Source organism: Sciurus carolinensis, chromosome 2 (assembly GCF_902686445.1).
Source record: "Sciurus carolinensis chromosome 2, mSciCar1.2, whole genome shotgun sequence".
NCBI lineage: Eukaryota > Metazoa > Chordata > Mammalia > Rodentia > Sciuridae > Sciurus > Sciurus carolinensis.
This window is the reverse complement of record NC_062214.1, coordinates 95,335,508-95,361,539: the sequence shown is the minus strand read 5'-3', so window position 1 is coordinate 95,361,539 and position 26,032 is coordinate 95,335,508. Positions and strand designations below refer to the sequence as shown.

At 34.5% G+C, this 26,032-nt stretch overlaps 1 protein-coding gene across 1 annotated transcript in view; it reads right to left on the bottom strand.

Moving 5' to 3' along the window:
* Positions 1-232: 232 nt before the first annotated feature.
* Sltm (SAFB like transcription modulator) overlaps positions 233-26,032 on the bottom strand; it is a 44,933-nt gene continuing 19,133 nt past the window's right edge. Inside the window, 18 exon segments of the mRNA XM_047541212.1 lie at positions 233-920; positions 3,257-3,417; positions 5,606-5,750; positions 5,862-6,090; positions 6,093-6,175; positions 6,789-6,959; positions 7,782-7,906; positions 8,636-8,816; positions 11,574-11,737; positions 11,940-12,025; positions 12,479-12,498; positions 12,500-12,643; positions 13,270-13,373; positions 13,807-13,956; positions 16,033-16,151; positions 18,043-18,092; positions 18,710-19,178; positions 20,470-20,497. Of these exon segments, the coding sequence (XP_047397168.1) occupies positions 812-920; positions 3,257-3,417; positions 5,606-5,750; positions 5,862-6,090; positions 6,093-6,175; positions 6,789-6,959; positions 7,782-7,906; positions 8,636-8,816; positions 11,574-11,737; positions 11,940-12,025; positions 12,479-12,498; positions 12,500-12,643; positions 13,270-13,373; positions 13,807-13,956; positions 16,033-16,151; positions 18,043-18,092; positions 18,710-19,178; positions 20,470-20,497 (2,538 nt within the window). The 3' untranslated portion in view covers positions 233-811.

Sequence of the window (26,032 nt, the reverse complement as noted above, 5' to 3'; positions counted from 1 at the left end):
ATTAATACCCACACAATTCCCAGAGATGGAATTTATCCATCACACAGTGCAGATTACCTAAAAGTGCACTTACCTGCACAACTCAGTCTAAGAACTTCGTGATACAAACCTTGGCCAAGGTTTTCATTAGTCTATTTGGTTTCATACCATGCAAACCTGAACAAGTGTGCTGCTACACTAAACTGAAAATCAGTTCTCATTTTACAATTAAAAAGGTTCTCAACACTTTAGCAACTATACAGAATATGAAGGTTTATTTCAAAAAAGATTACATGTTTTTTTAAACCAGGATACACAGATGCACTTAATGTAACAGTACCTTCTGCAAAAATAGGTTACATAATACTCAGAAATGCAAGGAACAATCTTATTCTCTAAAAATTAAGACAGCAGACTTTTAAGCTTAGACAGCCTGCAAAATGGAGGCTGAAAATGCTTGGTGACAAGAAGTAACTCTAGAGCCCGACACCACAGAGCTAATGCTGCAAATTAAACCACTACCACACAGTTGCAAACTACTCTTCATATTCACACAGCATTAAACAAAACAGCTTCAATTCCAATCTTTTCAAATGTGTCTTGGTGCTGCAAGAAAAAAAGTTGAATGATACACAAAACTATTAAAAGTTACAACAGAACTATTTAAACATCTTCTCTAAAATTGAGAAAAGCAATCATGTTAAATTTTTAAAAAAGAAAAAAAGTCTGACAGAACTCTCAAGCAAGTCAGAGGTCCTCTTCATAAGTAGTCAAGTAAAGTTTACAGGAGATTTCAATAAATTATCTCAAAACCATGGCAGAGAGCTCATTTTCAAAATCGCCGTGGGGGTCCACCCTTAAATGGCTTAAATCCGGAGCCACTTCCTCTTGTCATGGAATTGCCACTGATCTGTACAATTCTATTAATTGGAGATGCATTACTGAAAGAGGTTTAAAAGAAAAAAAAGTCAGAGAACAAAGAACAAATAATCACACAAATACTAACATAGAACATTTACCAGACTCTGTTCTTTGTACTTTGCCTATATTAAATCACTTACTCTTTTCAAAAGCATTCCTATGATGTACATATCATTAGTAACCCTGATTTATTTGATGGGGTAACAGAGACCTAGAGGTTAAGCAACTAATGGTGGAGTGAGAATCTGAATTTTGCAATCTCATTTCAGTGCTCTTCTTCAGAGGCCTTTGATGGCCTACTATGAATGGACCCCAGATCAACATTAGCACCAACCAAATGGTTATTAGAAATGCAAATTCTCCCTGTCCCTACCCCATTCTACTGCAGTACCAGGGATTGAATGCAGGGACACTGTACCACTGAGCTATATCCTAAGCTGGTTTTTTTGTTTGTTTTTAATTTGGAGACAGGATCTAAGTTGCTAAGTTGGGCCTTGAACTTGCAAATTCTCCTGCTTCAGCCTCCTGAGTTGCTGGGATTATAGGTATGCACCACTGTGTCATTAGAAATGCAATCTTTTTTTTTTTTTTTGTACCAGGGATTGAACCCAGGGGTGCTAACCCACAGAGTATATCCTTAACCCTTTTTTACTATGAGACAGGGTCTTGCTAAATTGTCAAGGCTGGCTTTGAAAATTTGTGATTCTTCTGCCTCAGCCTCCAGAGCTGCAGGGATAACAGGCATGCTGCACCACCACGCCTGGGTTAGAAATGTGAATTTTCAAACCCCACTTGCAAGATCAATTCTAGGGGTAGGACTCCAGCTGTTTTAATAAGCCCTTCAAGAGAGTCCTGCTGTACACTAAAGTTGTATTATAGGAAGTCATTCAAGAAATGTTTCTAGAATGTTTATATGTAATGCAACATAGTAGAGTAAGTGACAGAAAAAGCAGACCCACTTCAAAAAACCAATAATGAAACTGAGAGACAAAAATCTACAGTAAAGGATGGGCACAGCAGCATATGCCTGTAATCCCAGCTACTTGGGAGGCTTAGGCAAGAGGATCACAAGTTTATGGCCAGCCTAGGTAACATAGGGAGACCCTGTCTCAATCAATCAACTGACTAACCAACCCCCCAAACTATAATAAAATGGTTTAAATAGAATAAAACCAGATTATGAAAAAGTATGCCAGGCTGAGGAATCTAGATTGATTAGGTGAGCAAGAGTAGCTGCTGTGGTTTTGGAGCAAGTAAATGATATACCAAATTGGGATTTTCAACAGTTAAAGACCAAGATGAGGCTCATATTTTTCCAGTTGGAGAAAGTGAGACAGTTACTGGCATTGGCCAAGTAAAAGAAGTTGCAGGCAACAAAAGTGACATGAGGGTTGAAACAAGAGCAAAACTTGCTTGTGACCATGGATTGGCAGATAGTTAAAACCATTTACATGGAGGTGATAACATACAGCTAACAATAAACAGCAGTGTCTACAGCTCAGTCATCTGAAGGAGCCAGGAAAGAGAATCAAAAAGTAAGAAAATTATGGAACCTTAGAAAATAGAAGACTTTCAAAATGAAGAAAAACAAGAGTGTGAAATAAAGTTTAACTAAGGAGCCCGAGAACTAAGAAAATTATCAATAAAAAGTCACTGGTGATCTTTAGACAGGTAGGGATTACAGACCTACACCTACAGCTAATACTCAAGAATTTGATGACATAAGTGATCAATAGGATAGCAGTGATTAGGGTCACTCAGCCAAGCCAGGATCTTCTTTAAAACAAGGAAATGGGAAATAAAGGAGAACAAGAGAGAGATGGAGGGAGAGGCTAAAGAACTGTCTGCTGAAGGGCAAAAAAGGATGCTGATGTGCAGGGGCGGGAGGGGGGCACAGGGAGCAAAGCAAACTGGCTTCTTAGCACGTGAACAGGTTTGGGTTAAATGTCCAAAAGTTTGCTAGTTATTTGAAAGAGGAGGAAATAGAACATACCTTCAATTTCTTCTTCCTATGTATATTAGGAATGCTAGGTAGTGAATAACATGATGGTTCCAACATGAGGTTAATGTTCATTACCTACTGAATTCTGACGCACAGGCATACATACACATATCTAGATGAACTTGCCCAAATGCCAATCAATTAACTTACAATGAGGAATACAAACTAACAAATTAATATCAGTTTCTCTGCATGCAATCTTTTAGAGATTCTAAGTCAATAATATGGGATATGTTTGGCAGACCTAGGGTTTTTAACTGAAATTTAATCTCAGAAACTATAATGATCTTTAAGGAAAGTATAAAGGTTTGGTTGTGTGATAGCAGAATAAGTCTTAAATGATTAGCTATTTACCTTGAATGTTGGCTTATCATGCCTGCTCCTGCCCGGCCATCACCCATTCGCCTTGTATCATGATAGCTAGGCCCTTGAGAAGGTGGACCATGCCACTCTTTCCTTGGTCCACTTGCGTCCCGTCCATGGCGTTCAACGACATGTCGTTCTTCAGGATAGTGCTAAAGAATAGCATATGAAAAGAAAAGTCACTGACATTTTCAGTTTCACACTAATTTACTTACACTTTGTTGTTTTTTTTTAAACTGGTGTGTTTTCGGTCCTAAGTATTTCAAATGCTTGGAGGCACACTCTCGAAAGAGATCAAAACCTTAAGACAAATCAGGTTGGAGGTGTATGAGCAACCTATCAGGATGACATGCAAATGGCACCTAGAAACAGGAGTTATCATCTTATTTTACACAATATTAGTGAGACCTATGGCTCTTACAAGGTGCTACATTCATGACTATGGAAATACAAAGCAATAAGAATAAAGAAACAAAAGCCATAGAACTAAAGATCTGAGGAAGAGCCAAGAGTTGTGACGCCTAGCTTACAGGAACTAAAACTGAAGGTGTCCACAGAGAGGCTTATAAATATACTGGCCAACAACTTATGGACCAACACTGTTAAAAAAGACAATTTTCCTGGGATGTTACAGGATTCTCCTCCTCAAGATACCTTTTCTAAATGACACCTGAATGCAGGTATGAGACTTTCTTAAGTTTTACTCTAAATAAGGCAGAACACATGGATTATATACTCAAGCCTTAAAAGTTCTGTTCAAGCAACATAGATGCCCTTCAACAGATGAATGCATAAAGAAATACACAACGGAATATTACTCAGTCATAAAGAAGAATGAAGTTTAGCATTTGTTGGTATATAGATGGAACTGGAGACTATCATAGTAAAGGAAATAAGCCAATCCCAAAAAGTCAAAGGCTGAATGTTCTCTCTGATATGCAGATGCTAACACACAATGGTGGGGTGGGAGGGAAGGATAGAAGTTCATTGGATTAGACAATGGGGAATAAAGGGAAGGGATGGGAGAATAGGAAAGACAGTAGAATGAATTGGACATAACTTTCCTATGTTCATACATGAATATACCACCAGTGAAACTCCACATCATGTACAACCACAAAAATGGGATCTTAATTAGATTAAGTTATATTCCATGTATGTATAATATGTCAAAATATACTCTATTGTTACATATATCTAAAAAGAACAAATAAAAATTTTAAAAAGAGAGAAACCTATATAATAAATACTTGGGGGGGGAAAAAAAAAGTTCTGCTCAAGATAAATAGCTCAATGAACCTTGGAAAAATTTCTACTTATTAGACACATAAAAACTCATAGAGTCACTAGGCCCAAACCTGTTTCATATATATGCTGGATGTATAGTGACACTAAATAGAATGCCAAGAGATTAAAACATTTCCTGGTCAAAATATGTTATTACAAAACCTAGCAAGAATTCAATGCAAAACAAAATACCAGGATACAATGGAAACACACACTTTCGGCTGTTTTTTGATATCCAATTTAGAGAAGTATATTTTATTCATGCTACTACTGTCAACTCAAATGCCAATATTTCCTCAATACAATGATTTTAAATCAGGCAAAAGATTTTTGCTCATTTGAGTCATTAGGAGATTGATACTTTCCTCTGTCTAGCTCACTAACTTACAAAACATTCAAGTCAATATTTTCAACAAAAATAAAAAGCAAGGGCTGGGGAGATAGCTCAGTTGGTAGAGTGCTTGCCTTACAAGGCCCTGGGTTCAATCCCCAGCACCGCCAAAAAAAAAAAAAAAAAAAAAAAAAAAAAAAAAAAAAAAAAAAGCAATTACAGGAGCTGGGTGGGCTGGCACACACCTTTAATCCCAGCTAGTCAGAAAGCCAAGGCAGAGGCTCACAAGCACAAGGCCAGCCTAGGCAACTTAGTGAGACCCTGCCTCACTAAGCAAAAGTAAAGTGCTGGGAATACAACTCGGTTCACTCTTCAGTACCACAAAAATAAAAAATGAAAAGCAATTAAAAAATATATTCTCTTCATCTACCTTTATTAAGAAGAGAACAAAAAAAGTGTTATTTCAGTTCTAGACTCTAATATACTTACCAAATATAATTCTCAAATTACAGCAGCCAGTTTAATAAAAATGAAGTATTTCAAACTTAGTCTTTTACTTCTTTGTACTACTGATGTTTACTGATAGTAAAATTGAGAAAGAGACCTTTGAAAGAAACAAGTCTCTCAGTCATTTCAATCTAACTAATTCAGGTCACATCAAAATGATACTTGATATTCACATACAGAGAATGAACTGACAACAAATCATCCTCAGCATTTACCTGGGCTCCACTTCCCCGATCTGAGATGATTCCTCGGTCTCCTTCTCTGCTTCCATAGCCTGCGGCATTACTGCGATTCCCAGGGGGAGCTCCTCTCACGCTGTGTCCTGATACTTCTCTCCCAGACCGTTCTGGCCTTTCAACTCTGTTAAACAAAACACAAAAACAAGGGATAATCGAACCTTCATTATAATCTTTTTTTAAAAATCCAAATGCATTATATACCATTCGGGAGATGTTAAAAGTACACGAATACCTTGCCTCACGTTTATCTGCAGACATACTTCCTTCACTTTTCCAGGAGGTTGGTCTAGAAGGATTGGGCCCCGCTTCTCGAGGGTGTCTAGCGTGAGCAATATCAGGTCTGTCATGAATGATCACTGTTCTCCTCTCATCTCGTTCCCCTCGTACCTCTCGTCTGTCTGTTTCTCTAAGTTCGTTTCTTGGTGGTGGAGGCTCATTTCTTCTGGAATCACTGAAGTTTTGGGATACCTTTCAAAGCTTGGATCTTCTCTTCGTGCAGTTGGTCGTGCTTTTTTCCCTTCACTTTGACCAACAAAGCGTTCTCGCCTGTTGAGAAACAACGCAGGTCCTAAGAAGTACTCACTTGGCCTTCTTCTGAACTTTATTCGTATAACCTGTAATTATGTCACTTTCTTTAAAAAGGAACTAAAGACAAGACCCACCAAAAAGCTAACTTTAAGAATTTTCATTTAAATGTGACTAAATGTCTGTCAGGATCGTTGTTTTTTTAGGATCCAGGAGACATAGTACCACTCAAATCACTACCAACTTTAAGAATGTTTTACTCTTCCTAATAGTTGAAGTACTATTAACAGTGTTCCCACTCAGTATTAAAGATAAGAAGATAAAGCCAACCCACTTAATCTTGCTATGGTGGCTTATTTAACTAATTTTGAATACTGAACCACATTCCCATTAACAAAAAGTAAAACTGAACAAACATACATTTTGATCTGAACATTCAGTTCTGGCTTAGTACTTCTTTTTTGTGGTACTGGGAATCAAACCCAAGATCCTACACATGATAGGCAAGTGCTCCAATGAGCTACACTCAGTTCCATGATTCAGCACTACTTAATTAATATTTTAATAGAGAACCAGAGTTAGCATTAGGAAGGCTTATACGCTAAATATAATGATTTTTAACATATCTACCTACCTTTCAAAAGATGAAGACTGTACAGCTGAACTCTCAGGAAACCTTCCCCTTTCTCGGTGATCGAAGTCATTAAATCTATTCTGTTGGCGAGAGTAGTCAGATCCATGGCTGAATCTTGCATCTGTATCTAGAGACAACTTTTTATTCTCGCTCCAGTAAGGATCATCTCGCCTTAAAGAGAAATTTTTGCTCATTTATATGAAATGACTTCTACAATGATCAAAACCCACTCACTTGGAGTCATACATACCACGTTAGAACTGTGGACACAAGAAGCTACTAAACTCAAGACACAACACATTTAGTTAGGAGTGCAAGCTAGCAAGAAATTAACTGCTAAATTATGTAAAGTTATATAATGTTAGAGGAATTTAAACAGAAGAGAACAAGTCTTAAAAATCTGCCTGTTTTAAAATCATTAAATGGAAAAGACAGATAAAACATTTGATGCAATGTTATAATAAACTCTAACCATCAGTACAAAACCTTTGCAGTTATCTTTAACTTTGGAAAAGTAAGTCCTCAAGCACATTCATTCCACCTAGTTCTTCACACAATCTACTAAAATGCACAGAATTTATATTAAGAAAATTAATTGAATATATTTATAAGCATGAACACAAACACACAATAGAATTCACAGTCGAACTTCCCCAGTTTGACTTATATTTTTGAACTATCTGCATTACTGATAAAAACTTTCAAAATGGGTCTGAGTTTGAGAACCATTATCAAAACCTACCATGACCATATATTTTCAGTCATAACAAAAAATCATTTGGCATTAAAAGAAGGGAAAAAAGGAGAGGAAAAACAGACTATCCCCATATGATACTGTACTGGGTCCATGCCAGTGCTGTATTCCTTCCCACCCCCACTTGGCCATGACCTTTTATTCCAGGGACAGGAGCCTATACTTTTTAATTCTTTAGTCTTGGCTTGACAGGATTAAGATAGCAAGTCTAACTGTTAAGGAAAAAAGTAAACAAATACCTATGATCTACATCATGTGGCCGTTTCAAAGAATTCCTTTTTTCTTGTTCATAACGAAGCTGTTGCTGCTGCCTTCTGAGTTCCTCTCGTTCTCGAGCAATCCGTTCAGCTTCCTTACGACGTTCCTTCAGATGACACAGAACAAAGAACCAACCAATACAAAATGAAGACCGAAGGTAAGTATACATGCAACTGTGTTTTAACCCAGTCATTAAAAAACCATCATAGGCTAGCACCAAGCAAAACACACACCTGGGACAAATAAATATGATTTCAAGAATCTAGGCTACATGTAGCTATTGTTCTGCAACATGAAATAAAACAGGGTTGAGTGGTAAAAGCTGGCAAGTATTTGGGAAGGTAAGATTTAGTTCAATCATTTGACTAAAACAAAAGCACTTAAAAGGGAATTAGAAATAGAACTCTTAATATGTAGGAAACTAAGTGCCTTAAAATCCTGGATTGCAATTGTGCAAAGAGAGGCATTATTTCCTTCCAGCCATGGGAATTCATTCCCACTATCATATGTAAGAAAATACTTATTGTTTTCGAAGACTGGGATAGTGACAGAGCCTGGATTACAACTACTCTGGACTCATAGTCCTATGCTCAGACTATTAGGCTGCCATTATATTGCAGAGCTAGAGTTATTACCAATTATCTAGAACAGAATCACTATTAAACGTATTTTGAACTAGTACCTAAATCATTGTTATCTTTCAGGGATACTTAAATGCTCATTAGTTGAACTCATTCAATAAAGGCTTTACAACAAGTAAAGCAAATTTTAGGGCAAAAATCACAGGGTTTGAAAAAGGTGAGTTATTTAAGATGAAAAGATTTTCTGACTGCACCTGTTCAATACGAATGCGTTCCCTTTCCAAGCGTTCGCGTTCCATTCTCTCTCTCTCTAGTTTTTGCCTTTCAATTTCTAGGCGCTCTCTCTCTCTCTGTAAGCGTTCCCGTTCTTCCCGTTCACGAATTATTCTAATGCGTTCTCGCTCTCGACGCTCTCTTTCTGCAATCTCTCTTCGTCTAACAAAAATCAGTATTTAGAAATACTTAAATTATGCTAGCACTGTGTGAAAGAGAATAGCTGTTGAATTTTTCCTTGAGGTTGTCAATTTTAAACTTCAACTTAATCTCAGTCGTTTTAATGTAATTGGAAAGAGAACTCAAAATAAAACTTTAAACAGATTCCAATACTGTCACTTATTTATAAGACTGTCAACTGAACACTAAATTTTTATAAAAAATAATTGCCTTTTAGATGATTCCTGTTTAAATAAAAACCCCACTATAATAGCCCACTAATTGACATTTTAAAAAAGGAGATATTCTAATATATAAATATAAACTACAAATTCTATCAATTGTTTTTGATAGAAAAATTTTCAATTCTAACATATATTCTATCTTCTTAAATAATATATATACTTTATTCTGATGATTTGGAATTATAATAAAAACATCAACTATAGCAAATGCTATATATTAAAAAAATGGTACCGTTAAGAGCCCTGTTTGGCTCCATTAAAAGATGGTTCCAGACAACATGCTTTCTGGAGTAGCTCAATCATTTGAACTAAATTAAAATACTATGGGCTGAGTTTGTAGCGTAGTAGTAGAACACTTGCCTAGCACATGTGAGGCACTGATCCTCAGCACCACATAAAAATAAATAAAATAAAGGTTAAAAAAAAGTTTTGCTGCTCTAGCTTCTCTAGCACTGCTTATAAAAAATAAATTTAAAAAAAAACACTATTTATACTTTTTATAGTGTTTCTGTCATTCCTCTCTCTCAGGCAGTCAGCATAGTTTTTTGTCCATCGTCATGTCTTCCTCTAGCAACCTAGTGACTCTCAATGGGTCAATACTACTCCCACAGAAACTGAAGAGGCATTTTAAATGATCATAATGACCATGGGGCTGTTCCTAGAATTTAGTAGTTAGAGACCAAGAACTCTAAAAACCTTATGATGCATGAATTGTCGGGGTAGTCCTACACAACAAAAACCATCCAACATTCCTTATGCCTTTCAAAATGCCAAAGTGGACACTCATTGTCACTTAAAAACAAAAAAAAGTCTTAAATAACATCTGAGCCTAGACTTAACTCATTTTTAATAAATGCCAGTCTTGTTTAGTTGCTTTGACAGTATTAAATATTAGAAATTTTTCAGTAATGCAACTCCATGTAAACAGGGAATATAATACTTTTTTGAGAACTTCACCAAGAGTTGTTCACCATTTCAGAGACCATCATAATGTTAACATCACTCCTGGTATTTGACTCACCAATCAATTTGTATTTGTAGTTTTCACATTCTCAGTGAGTCTAAATAGGGTACAAACATCTGACTATTCCATTAAGTCTTCTAGAGAGTCATGCCTAAACATTCATATCTGGAATATATATTTATTATAAATTATTTATTCTCATTACATTATAGTTAATCATTATATTGATTCTCTGGAAATTATCTTATAGGTGGGTGTGTTATACATCAATTTCATTTCAGGCAAGTAAGAGGGCATTTACAATAGTTCTTTATTTAAAAGGAGCATTTGGGCTGGGTGTAGTGGTGCCTGTCTGAGGTCCCAGCTATTTGGGAGGTTGACTAAAAGGATTCCTTTAGCCTGGCAAATCAAGGACAATCTGGGAAACAGTGAATCTCCATTTCAAAAATAAATAAAAAAGGGGTATTGGTCTGATGGGTTTGAGAATCCCCGTCCTAACAACTCCTCACTCCCTCTCTCCTCCCTCCCAACCTGTTAATTAAACAAACAGGAAGCTAAGCACATTGTGACTTCATCTACAAAAAAAAAAAAAAAAAAAAAAAAAAAAGGAAAAAGGGTTTTAGTGAAGCTGTATGGTAATGACTTTATTACTTAAGTTGCTAAAAGTATCTCTGGTAAATGAATAGATGAAATCCCATAAGTGACATCTGGACAAGACAGGTTAGCATTTGGAAAAATATATTTAAAAACACATTCACAAGAATATTTAAAGTGCCATCCAAAAATTGGTAGATGAAGGTAAACTAGAACTCATGATGATCTGAGGTATCTATCACCACTAAAAACAGAAACAAAATTTTTTGTTTTCAGTTTGATTTAAAAAGAATGCTTAGGGCTAGGGTGATAGCTCAGTTGGTAGAGTGCTTGCCTTGCAAGCACAAGGCCCTAGGATCAATCCTCAGCACCGCAAAAAAAAAAAAAAAAAAAAAAAAAAGCTTACTTATTGAACACACACTTGCTGGTGGATCAAGTCTTCCTTTACTTGGGCACTGAACTAAAGAACAAAATATTTTTATTAAAGAATTTTTTGTTAAAATTTCAGCACAGCATTTGAATACTGTAACTTACTTTGAAACTATCTCAAAAATCAATTTTTCCTTTAAAGTTTTTTTTGTTCTGTTTTGTTTTGTTTTTTAATGGCAGCAGCTTTGGAGTACAGGAAAGAGCATTGGACTTGGAGTCAGAAGACTTGGATCTGAGTCCTGACTCTGCCACTCAATAGCCATGTGGCTTTGGAAGAGTCATTTAGCCTCTCTGGGCCTCCATGTTTTTGTATTAAATACTGCACATAACTAACCTTACAGAATTGTTGAATTGGAGATAACAGATGGGAAAACACTTTGTAAAATTTTGTAAAGTGCTAAGAAAATTTAAGAAATCATTAAATGGCAAATAATCTGCAGGAATACAGTTTCCAGAAATCTGGCTTGTAACTAGAATTAAAGATGTACCAGTATTTAAAAACAAGTGTAAAACAGATTCTCTTCCTACCTTCGGAGGGAAATTGCTCGTCGCAGTCTTTCAAAACGAACTAAATGTTCTCTCAATCTTTGTTCCTTCATTTTTTCAAAAGGCAAAATCTCTTTCCTTCTGTAGTCTTTGTCCCTTTTTTTATCTAGGCTAGCTCTCTCCTTTTCCTTGCTTCTTCCATGAATCTAGAGGTGAAAAAAAAGTTATAAGAGGACTAAAAATTAAAATAATTTGGGGTTTTATTTTTCAAGTTTAACTGGTCAATTAAGAAATTTAAATGTTGAGTAACATTTTTCCTTAGGTTTCCTAGCATGAAAGTATACAAAAATGGTTACAGAATTATCTTTTGTAAACAACTGAAATAGTGTATAACATCCTAAGACTTACTTTTTCATATCTTCCTCTTCTTGATGGCCTACAATGATCTCCCTTAGTTTTATCTAATATTACCATGTGTCCTGGACTCTTTGAACCTAAAAGAAGAAAGAATATACAGGTAAACAAATGTCTAAAAAATATTTTATTGAAAAAGAACAAACATGTAAAAATGCTGAATTCTTATCCAGATATTCACAAACCAACACATGAAATAAAAACCTTCTTATTCTGATAAATGGAAGATTTTTAAATAGTTTAACCTGCTAACATAAATAATTTCAATGATACCAAAAGATCTTAACTCAATATTATAAATCAATGACCATTTTAAAATACCTTAAGAGTTTTTTGTTACAGCCCCAGCCCAAGTCAGCTCAAGTATAATAGTTAAGACAATTAGTCCTACTAAACCTCCTTCTCTACTAGATACCTAACAACAAAGCTTAAATATTCACCTGGATTTGTAATCTCAGGTTTTCCCTTCCACTGTAAAAAGTAAGTAGTAGAATGTATTAGAAAGGGATTGAGAAGAAAGATACATAGCATACTTATTCGCTTCTTTTCTTCACTTTTTTAATCGATTCTGAGTTTGGCCACTTCCTCCATTATCATTCTTCTCATCTTTACCTTCTATTTTCTTAGCATCCTTGCTTTCTTTTTTTTCAGATTTCTCAGATGACCTTTTCTCTTCTTTTTTGACAGAGGCTTGTATCCTGACCATATCACCCCAGACAAGAAAACAGAATGAGAACTACTTCATTAATGTATAAAAAAGTCTATGTGTATATTAAACAAACAAAAAGCAAAACAAAACCTAGCACCAAACAAAGCCGTTATGATTTGGATATGAGGTGCCCTCCAAAATCTCCTGTACTAATAATGCAGGAATATTCAGAGATGAAATGACGGGAATGTGAGAGGTATAACCATAAACAGTCCATCCTAGTTTGAATGGAGTGCTTGGATGTTAACTGTAGGCAGGTGGGGCATGGCTGGAAGAGACAGGTCATTGGGTTGTACCCTGGAAGGGTGTGTTTTCGATGGGCCCTTCCCTCTCTCTGCTTCCTGAACCCTCCCATTGCTGAGCAGCTTTCCTCAGCTGGGGTCCTCCCCCATGATATCCTGCCTCACCCTGGGCACACAGTAATGGAGTCAGCCATCTACAGACTGAGACCTCTGAAACTGTGAGCCCCATATAAACTTTCCCTACTTTTATTCTTGTCAGGTATTTGGTCACAGTGAAAACTACTTCATTAATGTATCAAAAAAAGTCTCCTTATCAAAACAAAAAATAAAACTTTAACCCAGTACTAAAATAAATAAATAAATAAATCCTTACTTGCTACTTCTATCACTCATATTTTTTTTATCTCCAGAACTTCTTGAACTACTCTTTTCATCATTCTCTTTCTTCATTTCTTTCTTAGAAGGATCACCTTTTACCTGAAAGGTTTAAACCAGAAAAAAAAAAAACTTTAATTTTTAAAGTTACAGTATAATTACAAAAAGTATGTTGAAAGCAGAAAACTTGGAAAAGATAGAAAAGTATTTTTTAAAAAATAAATTAAAAAGTGAATGCATTAAAAATAAAAGTCATTCTGATTTTACTTCTTGCCAGTATCATCTTTAAAGTGAAAATTACAGATCCATTATTCCTTCTCTGAAATGCTTAGGACCAGAGTGCTCCACATTTGAATTTTGGAACATGTGCACAGGCTTTAGCATTTGAGCACACTAACTCTGAAAATCTAAATATAAAATGCTCCAAAGTTTGAAGCAGTTTGAAGAATTTCAGATTTTGGATTTCCAGATTTGTGATTTTCAACCAATCCTTGCCATCACATTAATCTTCTTATGAACAGTTAGGCAAACTTACTTTTTCAACAGAAATCAGTTGACCATGCAGCTCAGTGCGATGAAGATGTGCAATACATCTGGCCACCTCTGTGCTTGATGACATAGTTACAATGCCATAGCATTTTGCCCCAGGACTTCGAGCATTTGTAACTACCTTTGCACTAAGAACCTATAAAATGAGATTGTACTTCAGTAGGTTTTACAATTTAGCAACTACACACATTTCAAAATAGATAAAACTCAGAAGAGAGACTATTCAATAAAGGATATAGTGAGACATTAATTCAGACAAATTCTGGATATGTGTATTCTGTTCCTGTTCTTGTGATCAATATCTGCCTTGTCAATATGAACTTAGTACTAATGGGAAGGTGTCAAAAAGCAATTTAACCTATTTTTGTTTTTATTTATTTATCTATTCTCCCACCCCAAAATGTAGCCAAAACAACTAGTCATATCAACAAAGAAATGATACAATTCACAAAAGCAAAGTAACTGGATTTGTACCAAAATTTCCCTATCGTAGGCCCACCCTGAATCTCTTTAAAGAACACATAAGGAAACATTTCTAGATTATAGATAAATGTTAACACTTTTCTATGAGTTACTTTGTATTTCAAAAATGAGTAAAGAACCAGTTGTCTATTTAAAAAAAAAAAAAAAAAAGTAGATTTAAAAATAATCCTCAGGCTGGGGTTGTGGCTCAGTGGTAGAGTGCTTGTGTAGCATGAGTGAGGCACTGGGTTCAATCCTTAGCACCACACACAAATTAAAGGTCCACTGACAATGAAAAAAAAAATTTTTTTTAATCCTAAAAATATATACCTCAAAACTTAAGACAACACTATGTGCTTTCAAAATTTGTATGAATATGAAAGTGACAAATACTTTCAATTCTATAGAATGGATAAACAGACAAAGCAGGTATGGATGAGTGAAAAGAAAAGTGAGAACAATAATCCAGTGCTGAGCAAAGAGGAACAAATATACAATGCCAGGAAGAGGTAAACAGAATTTAAGAGGTTTTACAGTGTGGGTGGCAAAAAACTATCAGGTTTTATCTCAACTCTGGGAAAGGCAGATCTGCCCCAGAGCAATTTAAGTTTTAAGCCCAGGGTCCTGTTATCAAGTAGATATATCCTTATATAGGTTTGGTCCTAACAAATACCAACATTAAAATATTGCTTTTGCCTCTTCTAACAATATATTACTAAAACTAGAAACACAACTACAGCTTATTAAGGGACTATATAATTCTCGCTGTCCTACATCTGACACCTACAAGAATCTCCTTTGCTCAGGTTACTCTTCCATGCTGAAGAAAAAAGCCCTCCTAAAGTCAACAGGACAGTGCAATATTCAATAATGGTTATTGAATTATTGAATATTGCACTGTCCTGCAATATTCATTAGTGGTTATTTACCAATACTGGCCATTCATTTATTAAACATTCAAACCCTATCATGTGCACATAAAGTACAGTAGATTAGGTTCCTGCCCTCGAAGAGCTTACGTTGGTGTAAGTTAAATAAACACAAAATAGATGAAAAACTAAAATGTAAGAAAAAAAGAACTTTGTGCTCTAAGAGATACACAATGCAGTCCAATGCCACAGGAATACATTGAATATTCTTTGACTACTACTTCTTTTCTATTTAGTTTTCCCCTTAAATGCTAGAGAAACATTTCCTAATGAATGAGTCATAATAAAACACCCCTCCCCCACTCTTTAACACTCCACAATCTTCCTTCATATCACTCAGAACAACTTCTGATTCTTTAAACACATACACATAATAGAAAAGCCCTAGAAATATATATTCAGTTTTACATTCATCCCCATCACAGAAATGGAATCTCTGTAACAGGAATCATACTTGGGTTTTTCCTCCCTAAGTTACATGTTTCCTATCCCCTAGTACTACCTGCTTACATTTTCAAGATGACCACATTAACCTCAACAATGTGCTAGGTCCAATGCTAGGTACTAGAAAAAATCATGATGAATAAATCTCAGTCCTTGAGCTAAACAGCTTTGAAAAATTAAAATTACCCAGGGCTCAAAGTGAAATTAAGCATTTAAACACCATTCAACCTCTTACCCTAATCTACGATTACCTCAGAACACAATAATTATATCTGTAATCATCCAAGAGATACAAAAAGTGACAATAAATATATATAATACTGTTTTGAATACTGTAGACACTAGAAAGATGGATAAAGAAGGTAAAAAGAATGTACCTTTCCATATTTGCCAAAGAGGTTCTTCAAATCAGCAGCTTTGGTATTAGAAGAAAGTCCACTAACCCAGATATTTTTAGTTGAGCTTCCACTGCTACCACTAGTACTACTTGTACTTCCTAGAATAGATTTAATATCAGATGTTTAAGTATCTTACTCAGAATTTTTTTTTAAATTATAAGGGCCATGTTCTTTCAAAGTATAAAATCCTTTCATTCCAATAATATGATCGTACTATATGCAAAATCCTATGAGTCTGCTATTATAATCCAATAGAATAATATACAACATAGTGAGAAAAGAAATATTTGTACACTTCCTATTACACGAATGTTAAGTCAAAGTGGGTGAAAATTGAATATAGGTCTTGCAACTTTTCTGTTCAGTTTTAATAATTTACACACTATTATTCCAATGAACAAGGCAACCAGTAAATAGTTATCTGGAAAGAACAGAATGCTTAACTCCTTATCTATTGTGGGCTTTTAGATTCTGAGAAATTGAAATGGAAGAGGGATGAGTCAGAGCAAAGGATAAAGTGTTTCCAAGTATCTAAATGGTTAATAACAAAGACTAACCAACCAATTCACCACACTGATTGTCTTTTAGAGAAAGGATAAGAGAAAATGGGAATTGTATGCAGGGGGATAATACTGGATCCACACATGTTATATCTTAGAATACAAGCTCATTCAGTCACCCTTTAATGCTTTTCCTCAAATGTGCCATAAGAGAACAATTTTTATAATTCCACACTACTATATGTAGAAAGAGTAAATTTTTCAATACTTTAAAGAGTTGCATGACACAGTATTAGCTGAAAAACTACTCAGTCCATTTACAGGGAGAGAGACAATATTAATTCAAATATTTTAAATATTAATGGCTTACACTTTTCTAATTTTAAGAAGAACATTCATCAAAGAGTCTATTTTATCTTATGAAATGTTAACCAGAAGTCTGTGTATCTTTTTGTTATCAGTAACATTTGGGTCATATATCTAATTACAAAAAATAAAGGAAAAAAGCACTATTTAACCAAGAACCAAGTTTCTACATTTAAAGGATAATTTTATGAACTTTTTGTATCTTACTCATTAACCCAAACTATAAGGAATGTGGATATTGCAACTGTCAACTGCTAAATCATATCACTATAATTTCCATCTATTAAAATATACTAACAAAACAACACTAAATAAACCATAAAGGAGGCATAAAATCCTCTTTTGGACACTAAGGAGGTATTTTGAAACTTTGTAGTACCTGAATGGTACATTTTGCTCTAAAATGCTTTTATTAGAAAACAAATATTTTTCAAGTAGACACAGTATATGTACAAGATGAAACTATTATTTATAGCTCATAACCATGAGATAACCAGTGATTTTCCAAAACAAAAAGCAATCAAATACTACAGCTTGAAACTTATAAGAATTTTTAAAAAATTATTTTCCTACAAAGTACATCAAGTCAGGAAGTAAATTCTAAAACACTAAAATAATGTAAGCAGGTTATATTCATAGAAGTATGCTCTGATTTAATGAATGAAGAAATTAAAACCAAAGGGTAGAAACTGATTATCTTTTAAATACTCGACTCCATAAATACACACAAATAATATTTACTATTTACATTTCCTCCTAGAAAGAACAGGAAAATGAATGTAGTCCATGTATAGTAGTTATAAATGACTGCAACTAAAGACAAAATACTTCTGAATTATAATATAAGCATGAAATATCTATTTATATTCAATACAATTGCTTAGAATACAATAAATTTTCCTAGCAAATGGTTTAACATGCTCATCCCTGTTTACAAATTAAATAGTAATACTTTAATCACAGAGTTTGCTGTCATCTGACCCCATAGTTACACAAAGGCCATTCAAAATTTTTAGTCAATAAAAATTATAAGAACTAAATGTCAAAGAAAATAACACAGAAAACGATTACTTTTTAGTGAAATTATGCAATGCTGTTACTGAAATAGGAAAAAATCCATTACCTTTGTCATCTTTAGATGATGTCTTGCTGTCTTTAGATTCCTTTGAAGAGCTAAAGAGGCAAACCATCAGAAGAAAATTGAAAACAAAAAACAAAAACAAAACAAAAACCAAGCAGTTTGATATTGACTATATTGCAAACTAGTGCTATTCATACAAATTAACAATTCCAAAAGCCTAGATTAGGTTATTTGAACAAATGACTCCCTTAGGATTCTTGCACTGATTTTCCCCAAGATGCCTGAAGATCTAGATTTTCTGATAATTCTATTCAGTGGATATATGGCCATCTTCTCCAGATTTCAGGACTGGGACTTGACTTCATTTTGTGTTCTTAGAACTGATAGTTGTTCATTAACCACCATCACAAGGATTTTTAAAAATAAAACACAAAAAAATTGTCAATTTGAAAAACAAAAACAAAAACAAAAACAACCAAAAAACCAAATATATGCTGACAATTCGACAATGCAATCAGTAGGACACACTGCATATTATGAAGGTCTTGAATTTTTTTTTTTAAGTAACTTATGACGGTCAAAAATATTATAGGCAGGATCATAAGACACTAATTACTGTACATGGTCTTGAAGCCACCCCCTTAATGTAGAGTGATCTTATTGAATGCTGGAATTCAGTATCGTAAAGAACTGACATAGAAAAACAAACCTCTTTGCTTGACCAGAGGCCCCAGTAGACGAGGGCCCTTTCTTCAAAGTATCCTTTTCTTTTTCTCCAGATTCTGCTTTCTTAGAACTTTCTCTGGCTTCCTTCTCGACAGGATCACCCTTCACGCAGTCTTCCTTCTTACCATCTTTATGGTTCGCATTCATCTCATAATCCTTGGTTTCCTTCTCCGGGCTCTGTGCAATGGCGTCCTGCCCATCTTTTGGCTTACTTGCTTCAGAATCTGTAATTTTCACATTTTTACCTGTTTCTAGGAGGTCATCACCATCAAAATCCAGAGTGATGGCATCTTCAGCCTGGATTGTGACCGAGATGTTGTCATCCTCAGCTTCTTTCACAGTCGCATTAGCTTCCATCTCTTCGTGAGCTGTGTGATCAGCCTCAGCTAGGTTCCCTTCTGAAGGAAGAGGTTTAGATACTTCTTGTGTACCATCACCAGAACCTGCTATATCTAAGAGGATTTAACAGGAATAAATATGGCAAAACAAGAAGTTTAAACAATTTCATATTCATAAGCTAGAATAGGACCTAGAAAATATAAAGCCAGTTATTAGCACTGATGGAAGGTTAGGGAGAAAAAAAAACACAAGGGTATTAACTAACATAAACAATCCTTTACCCAGGATCACTTATTCTTCACGGAAAAAATGATCTCTACATACAAACATCAAACAACAATAGTGAGAAAATGTTCCATCCTGAAGATACCAGTTCTTCATTTCTGGTTAGAAGTTAATGACATATGGAAGATTTTTTTCCCCTCCATGGATAGTGACAAACGTGTAGATTTGTTTTTCAGTGTTCAAATCATCTTGGGATTTAACCCTTGTGACCTTCAGAATTCCCACGGTGACTTCTTGCAAGGTCACAGTCTGAGGATATCAATCGGTCTTCTTTCAGGGCCCCATCTTTTTCATTCTTCAATTCCTGGTAGTCCAGAATTGAATGGAAAACTGCTACGGAAGGCTCCGAAGATTCTCCTGCTCCATAACGTCCAGGAAATTGGTTATTTCCAGTCTTCATCCTGTCCAGTCAGTCCGCAATTACCATTTTTCAAAGATGTCTTGCATTCCCGAAAAATAGGCCTCAAGCATGTGTGATTTTCAGTCAGTAGCTTGATTTATTCATCATTACTTCTAGGTTGTTTATTCTGCCTTCCCTAGAAGCCTGCTCCATGTCCTTTCTAGTCCAAAGTAGGATCCTTTGACTTCTGTCCAAGAATTCAACCTTACATTGATCACAAGTATTGCTACTGTTGTGCCTGGAATTGTATTGGATCAGATAGCTCTCCTAAACTACTAAAACTGTTGAAAGACTCTATGATAATTTCTTTAAGCAATAAACACAAAGTCAGTTTTCTGGTCACTCACCACTTTTAGAACTAGTTGCAAAATTTATTGTGCATCATATACTAGGACATATGAGTTACTGCAGTGTTGGTCTTAAGGACATAATCAACTTACCGTATGCTAGAGGCTATTTTTAAAATAAAGTAGAAAATTGCATAGTTCACTACAGTAACTGATATGTACTGTTAAGTTAGAACGTATCTTAAGTGGTCAAAAGAAAATGAAAATTAATTGAAAAATTAAATCAAGATGCTAACTTAATTCACTAAATTGATAAATTTAAAAATAAATTCATTTTAAAACTAAGATTTCATATAAGAAATATTTTGTGTTCATGTAATTTACTTTTCTAAATGTTAGCAATTTTTAAACTCTACTTAGCATCAAACATACCTTTCTCATTTTCTTCTTCCTCACCATCCTGAAATTTAAAGAATAATCAAATGTAAAATGAATTTATATAAAACTAGATTTTAGTAAGAACACAAAAATCCATTAAGTTAAATTGGTGGATAATTTAATAACATTAATTAGGGACAGCTGTCACTAACAAATAATTACGATATTCCAGTCAGAACCAGGGCCCATGTAGAGCAATGTAGCACAAACTTGGTATATGCTATTTTAGAAAAGAAAAGGGAAGTCTGTCAAAAACTACCTCAACAAATAGGGAATACTTAGTTTCATTATTCAAATAAGTTTATGTAATCTAAATCTTACTCATATCATAGAACTACCAATAAAAAGACTGACCTGATTATTTTATGTCACTCAGTTCACAGGTACTCAGTGCATATTATTCAAAACAGTACTAGAAAGCATACCTGTAGACATACACTTTCAAGGGCTTGAACACGCATTAATAAAACAAACAAAAACCACCCCCTTATTAAGTATTTCAGACACAATTAGAATGACTAACAGAATAGTCAGTTTCAAACTGCTAATTTCATTATCTGCTAAAAATGAATTCATAACTGTCACATATATACTGGTGGCTAATTTTAAAATGGTATTGGTTTTGTAAGTAATTTTAAAATATTCAATATTTTCACTTAATCTAAAATTAAGAATATGCTAATATGAAAACAAGAATGAATGTTGCAAAGGGAAAATTTTTTTAGTTTAAAGAAAATAATGCAAAAATCACTGAAGTACCCACCAAGAAATAAGAAATCTGTTAAGTTAAATTGGTGGATAGTTTAATAACATTAAGACAGAATCAATATTTTCCAAAAATAAGACCATATAGAAAAGTAAAAGTAATATGCATTACAATCTCAAATGAGAAACATTTTAAGCATTTTTTTTGGGGGGGGTGGGAGCTAGGGGTACTGGGGATTGAACACGGGCATGCTTTACCAGTGAGCTAAGTCCCCAGCCCTCTGTATTTTTTATTTTGTTACACTTTCTTTTTTTTTTTTTTTTCTGGGTGCTGGGGATCGAACCCAGGGTCTTGTGCTTACAAGGCAAGCACTCTACTGACTGAGCTATCTCCCCAGCCCCTGTATTTTTTATTTTGAGACAGGGTCTCACCAAGTTGTTTAAGACCTTGCTAAATTACTTAGGCTGGACTTGAACTTACAATCCTCCTGTCTCACACTCCTGAGTTGCTGGGATTATAGGCGTGTGCCACCATGCCCATCAGGAATGTTTTAATTTTTACTTGTAACTCTTAAAACAAAAGCTGAGTAGAAAGAAGTAGATTGTTATAGGTTAGGTAATATGCTACCCATGCTCAAAGCCTTAAAGCAGTGGTTCTCAAATTTCAGCATGTATTGGAACCCTGTAATTAAAACAGACTCTGGGCATCAACCCCAATATTTCTGTTTCAAAAAGTATAAGCAGGGCTTGAGAACGTGCATCTCTAACAAGCTTCTGTTAATGTTGTTAGTCCAGAAAGGATACTCTGAGACTACTACTATCTTAAAGTGTCAGTTTCTTGGTGAAAGAAGACTTGAAGCAAAAACTTTAAAGTGTCTAAAACTTTAAATGGCATATTTATGTCACAAATTTATTCAAATAAAAGCATGCATTCCTTAAAACATCAAGCATTTACCAGGTGCTCAAAATTTTATATTAATAATCATCTTTCAAAGAAATCATTTGAACTGATGTTAAACTAAATTAACATATAAATGTCCTGATTAGGAATGAGTCATTATTTTATATATTCAAGTAACATGAAGAAATCTAAAAATACTTCAACTCTACACACCACAAGTGTAGGAAGTAAAAATAAGCCAGAACAAAGAAATTATGAATTGTTAGCAATGTAAATCCCAATGTAAGTATATCATATTGCACTCTAAGAATTTCTTTTTCTCTCTCTCTCCTCTCTCTCTGAACAAGTGTACACCACCATGCCCAGCAGAATTTCTTAATAAATAGCTAAATATAAATTTACTTTCAATTATATTCCTAATCTGCAACATTTGGAAAAGAGAAGAAAACACTTTTATTTGGGTGGAGTGGTAGGCAGTGGCAGCAAGAAAAAGATAAACTGGATAAATATTTTCTTTCAGACTCTTTTTTAATCACAGAAATGGGGATTGAACCCTGGGCCTCTCACATCCTAGGCAGGCAAGTATTCTACCACTGAGCTACATCCCAGTCCTTTTTATTTTGAGACAAAGTCTTGCTAAGTTGCCAAGGCTGGCTTCAAACTTTCAATCCTCCACCTCTGGCCTCCCTAGTAGCTGGGATTACAGACTTGAGTCATAGCACCCGGCTCAAACTCTTTTCATTTACTAACTTATCTTTTTTGTGTGTGGGGAGGGTTACCTGGGATTGAACTCAGGAGCACTCATCACTGAGCCACATCTCCAGCCTATTTTGTATTTTATTTAGAGACAAGGTCTCAATGAGTTAGTTGCTAGCACCTCGGTTTTGCTGAGGCTGGCTTTGAGTTTGTGATCCTCCTGCCTCAGCCTCCCAAGCACTGGGATTATAGGTGACCAGCCTCTAATTTATCTTGAAGGAGGGTAAATAAACTGAGACACCTTAGAAAAAATGAACATAAGAATGCAACTTGATTCTCCTTTATCTACCTGTGATGCCAATAGCATACCTCTCTTCTGCATTATTAATTTATTTATTTATTTTGGCACTGGGGACTGAACCCAGGGCCTTAAGCATGCTAGGCAAGCACTATACTTCTGAATAACATCCCCAGCCCTGTATTATTCTTTTAGTGATTAGGTTCAACAAAAGAATAACCAAATTATTTGCCAATATTTGAAAGAGTAAAGATTTAAAATACTATGATGTTAAAAAAAAAAAAAAAAATTCTGTAGTTCCTGCCAATTAGAATGTTATTTCTAGTTGCTAATGTAACTGGTAAAGTCTGGCTTACTTTGCTGAAGAATTTTTAGACATTTATCTTAATAATTCAACATGTCTTCTGTAGGATCTCATAACTTAAGTTTCTCTACACAGTGGTTATATTAGCCTTATTATGTATCCTTAATGTCTGTAGGAAAAGGGCCTAACCCAGCCTATGGGAAAAAAACTAATTACAATGGAGATGAAGCACAAAAACAACTAAAGTTAGTAGAAAAGATGAACCACATAAGTAAGTACAATATGCATTTTACTGTGCAATATGTATAGTAAGCATAGCATTACTAAGGTTAAACCAAAATTCTAATCCTTGTAATAAGGAACAAACCAAGAAATATAATAGAAAAATTTTCCTCTTTAAATGATATACTATTTATTTGAAATAATCCCCCTATTGAAAAATAGATTCCTTTAGTCATTTTTGAGTTTAATGTGAAAAAATATATTTCACACATGAAAATGAAGCAATGCTCTAGAAGGCAGGATTCATGTTTGTAGTAGAATCTACAATTCTAAGTCAAATGCTAAAAGATTTAATACAAAGCTCTTCTAAGTTTCATTTCATCCTAGCAGCAGCAATGACTACTAAGAGACAAAAGGCAATACTAGAACTTATTTTTCAGTGATCAAGTATTTACTATATACCCATTATACTACCTCCTCCTAGATACAGGGTAATATGGGTACATATATGTGCTAAGATGACTCCCCTTCTTCTGACTTTTATTCAACCTGGCTGAATAAACCTTTTAAATAACCTTAAACCAGTAACTGCCTGTCCTCTAATTGGCTATATGATAAACATTATGAGAAATACAAAATGCTTAGCACATCATAAGTAATAAATACATGTTGATATGAATTACCAACTACATGTAATACAAGACGCTGCTATTTTTGAAAGGTTTAACTTCAACATCACATACATACAATAGAACTCAGGAAACATTGACTAGTGAGGCATTTATTTAGTGAAAAGAATACCAGAAGACTAGGCAGAGTCACAGGTACTTATTGTATCACTGAAAGAGTTTTACTTTGTTATATCATCCATCTAGATAAATTTAACTATAAAATAGGAATCACATGGGATACAAGATATATCAGGAATAAAGATGGGTGGAAAAAAATCTCTGTATAGTAAAGCACTACACAGGAGAAACAGACATTAGAGAAAACTTAATGAAGGAGATAAAGGTCATTCTGGTTTGAGAGGTATATTAATCTCATGACCAAAAAAAGAAACTTCAGATGAGTGAAACAGGGGCAAAGGCAAACAGGAAAAGAGACATGCAGGTTGTGATACTGAAGACAGAAAAAGTCTTAAGACATCAAATTTTTTCTAAGCATTAAAGTATAAGCAAGCAAGAACATTTTAGAGAAAAATGTTCAGAAAATTTTCAAGTAACTGATACCTTCCAAACTAGTAAAACAATACTATAAGTAAGTACTAAATACAAATACTCTATGTGCCAGGATCTAGGATTAATCCTTACACCAATCTAGCAAGGTAAAATTTATAATTTCATTTTATAGACACAGAAACTAAGAACATTGGTCCAAAGTCACAAAATTAAAATTAAACTAATAGGGTGCTGGAGTTGTGACTCAGTGGTAGAGGACTTGCCTGGCACATGTGAGGCCTTGGGTTCATACTCAGCACCACATACAAATAAATTTTAAAAAAGATCCACTGACAAAATTTTTTTTAAATTAAACTAATAGATGTAGAATCTGAACTATCTAGTATTAAACACAGCACCTAAGAATTAAAGTCTAAGATTTATTAAGTTTCTAAGTCAAAGTCTGAGAACTAGTTGTAAATAGAGATAATCCTATACAAAACCACTAATTATTTATATTTTTAAGGCAAATAATAGAAAAATAAACCAGGAAGTTTTAAAATGTTACTAATAAGGGGATGGCAGGGAACCAACCATGTGAAGGAGACTTTTTTTTTCCTTGGTACTGGGCATTGAATCAGGGGCACTTTACTACTGAGCTACATCCCCAGTCTTTCTTATTTATTTCTTATTTATTTATTTTTTTAGACATAAGGTCTCACTAAGTTGCTAAAGCTGGCCTTGAACTTATGATCTTCCTGCCTCAGCCTACAGAGTCACTGGGTTTACAGGTGTGCACCGCTGTGATCGTCTAGACTTTTTAAAAATATTGTGACTTTGACTTTGGAATCAAATATTTTAAGTATTTATGAAATTAAATGAAAATTTCTGACTTTGTATTCTGAAATAATTATAAATTCACAAGAAGTTACAGGTTAAATTTTTTTTTACAGGTTAAATTTTTTTATAAGTTAAATTTTTTAAAAGCAATACCTAAGCACTGAAAAATAACGAAAACATACTTACCTAAATATCTACCAGTTAGTGATATAGTTGTACAAAGAACTAATCTACAAAATAAGGGGCTAGGGACATAGCTCAGTGGTAGAACTACTGTCTGAAATACATTAATCTGTTCATCCCTAGTGGGGTACATCCTTATGACAAATATAACTCAGAAAAAAAAATCCTTAAATTATGTTCAATAATTTGGTGTGTGGTATTATCATTCTAAGACTGTTGTACCTGTGTGTACTGCAAGATGCAGGAAA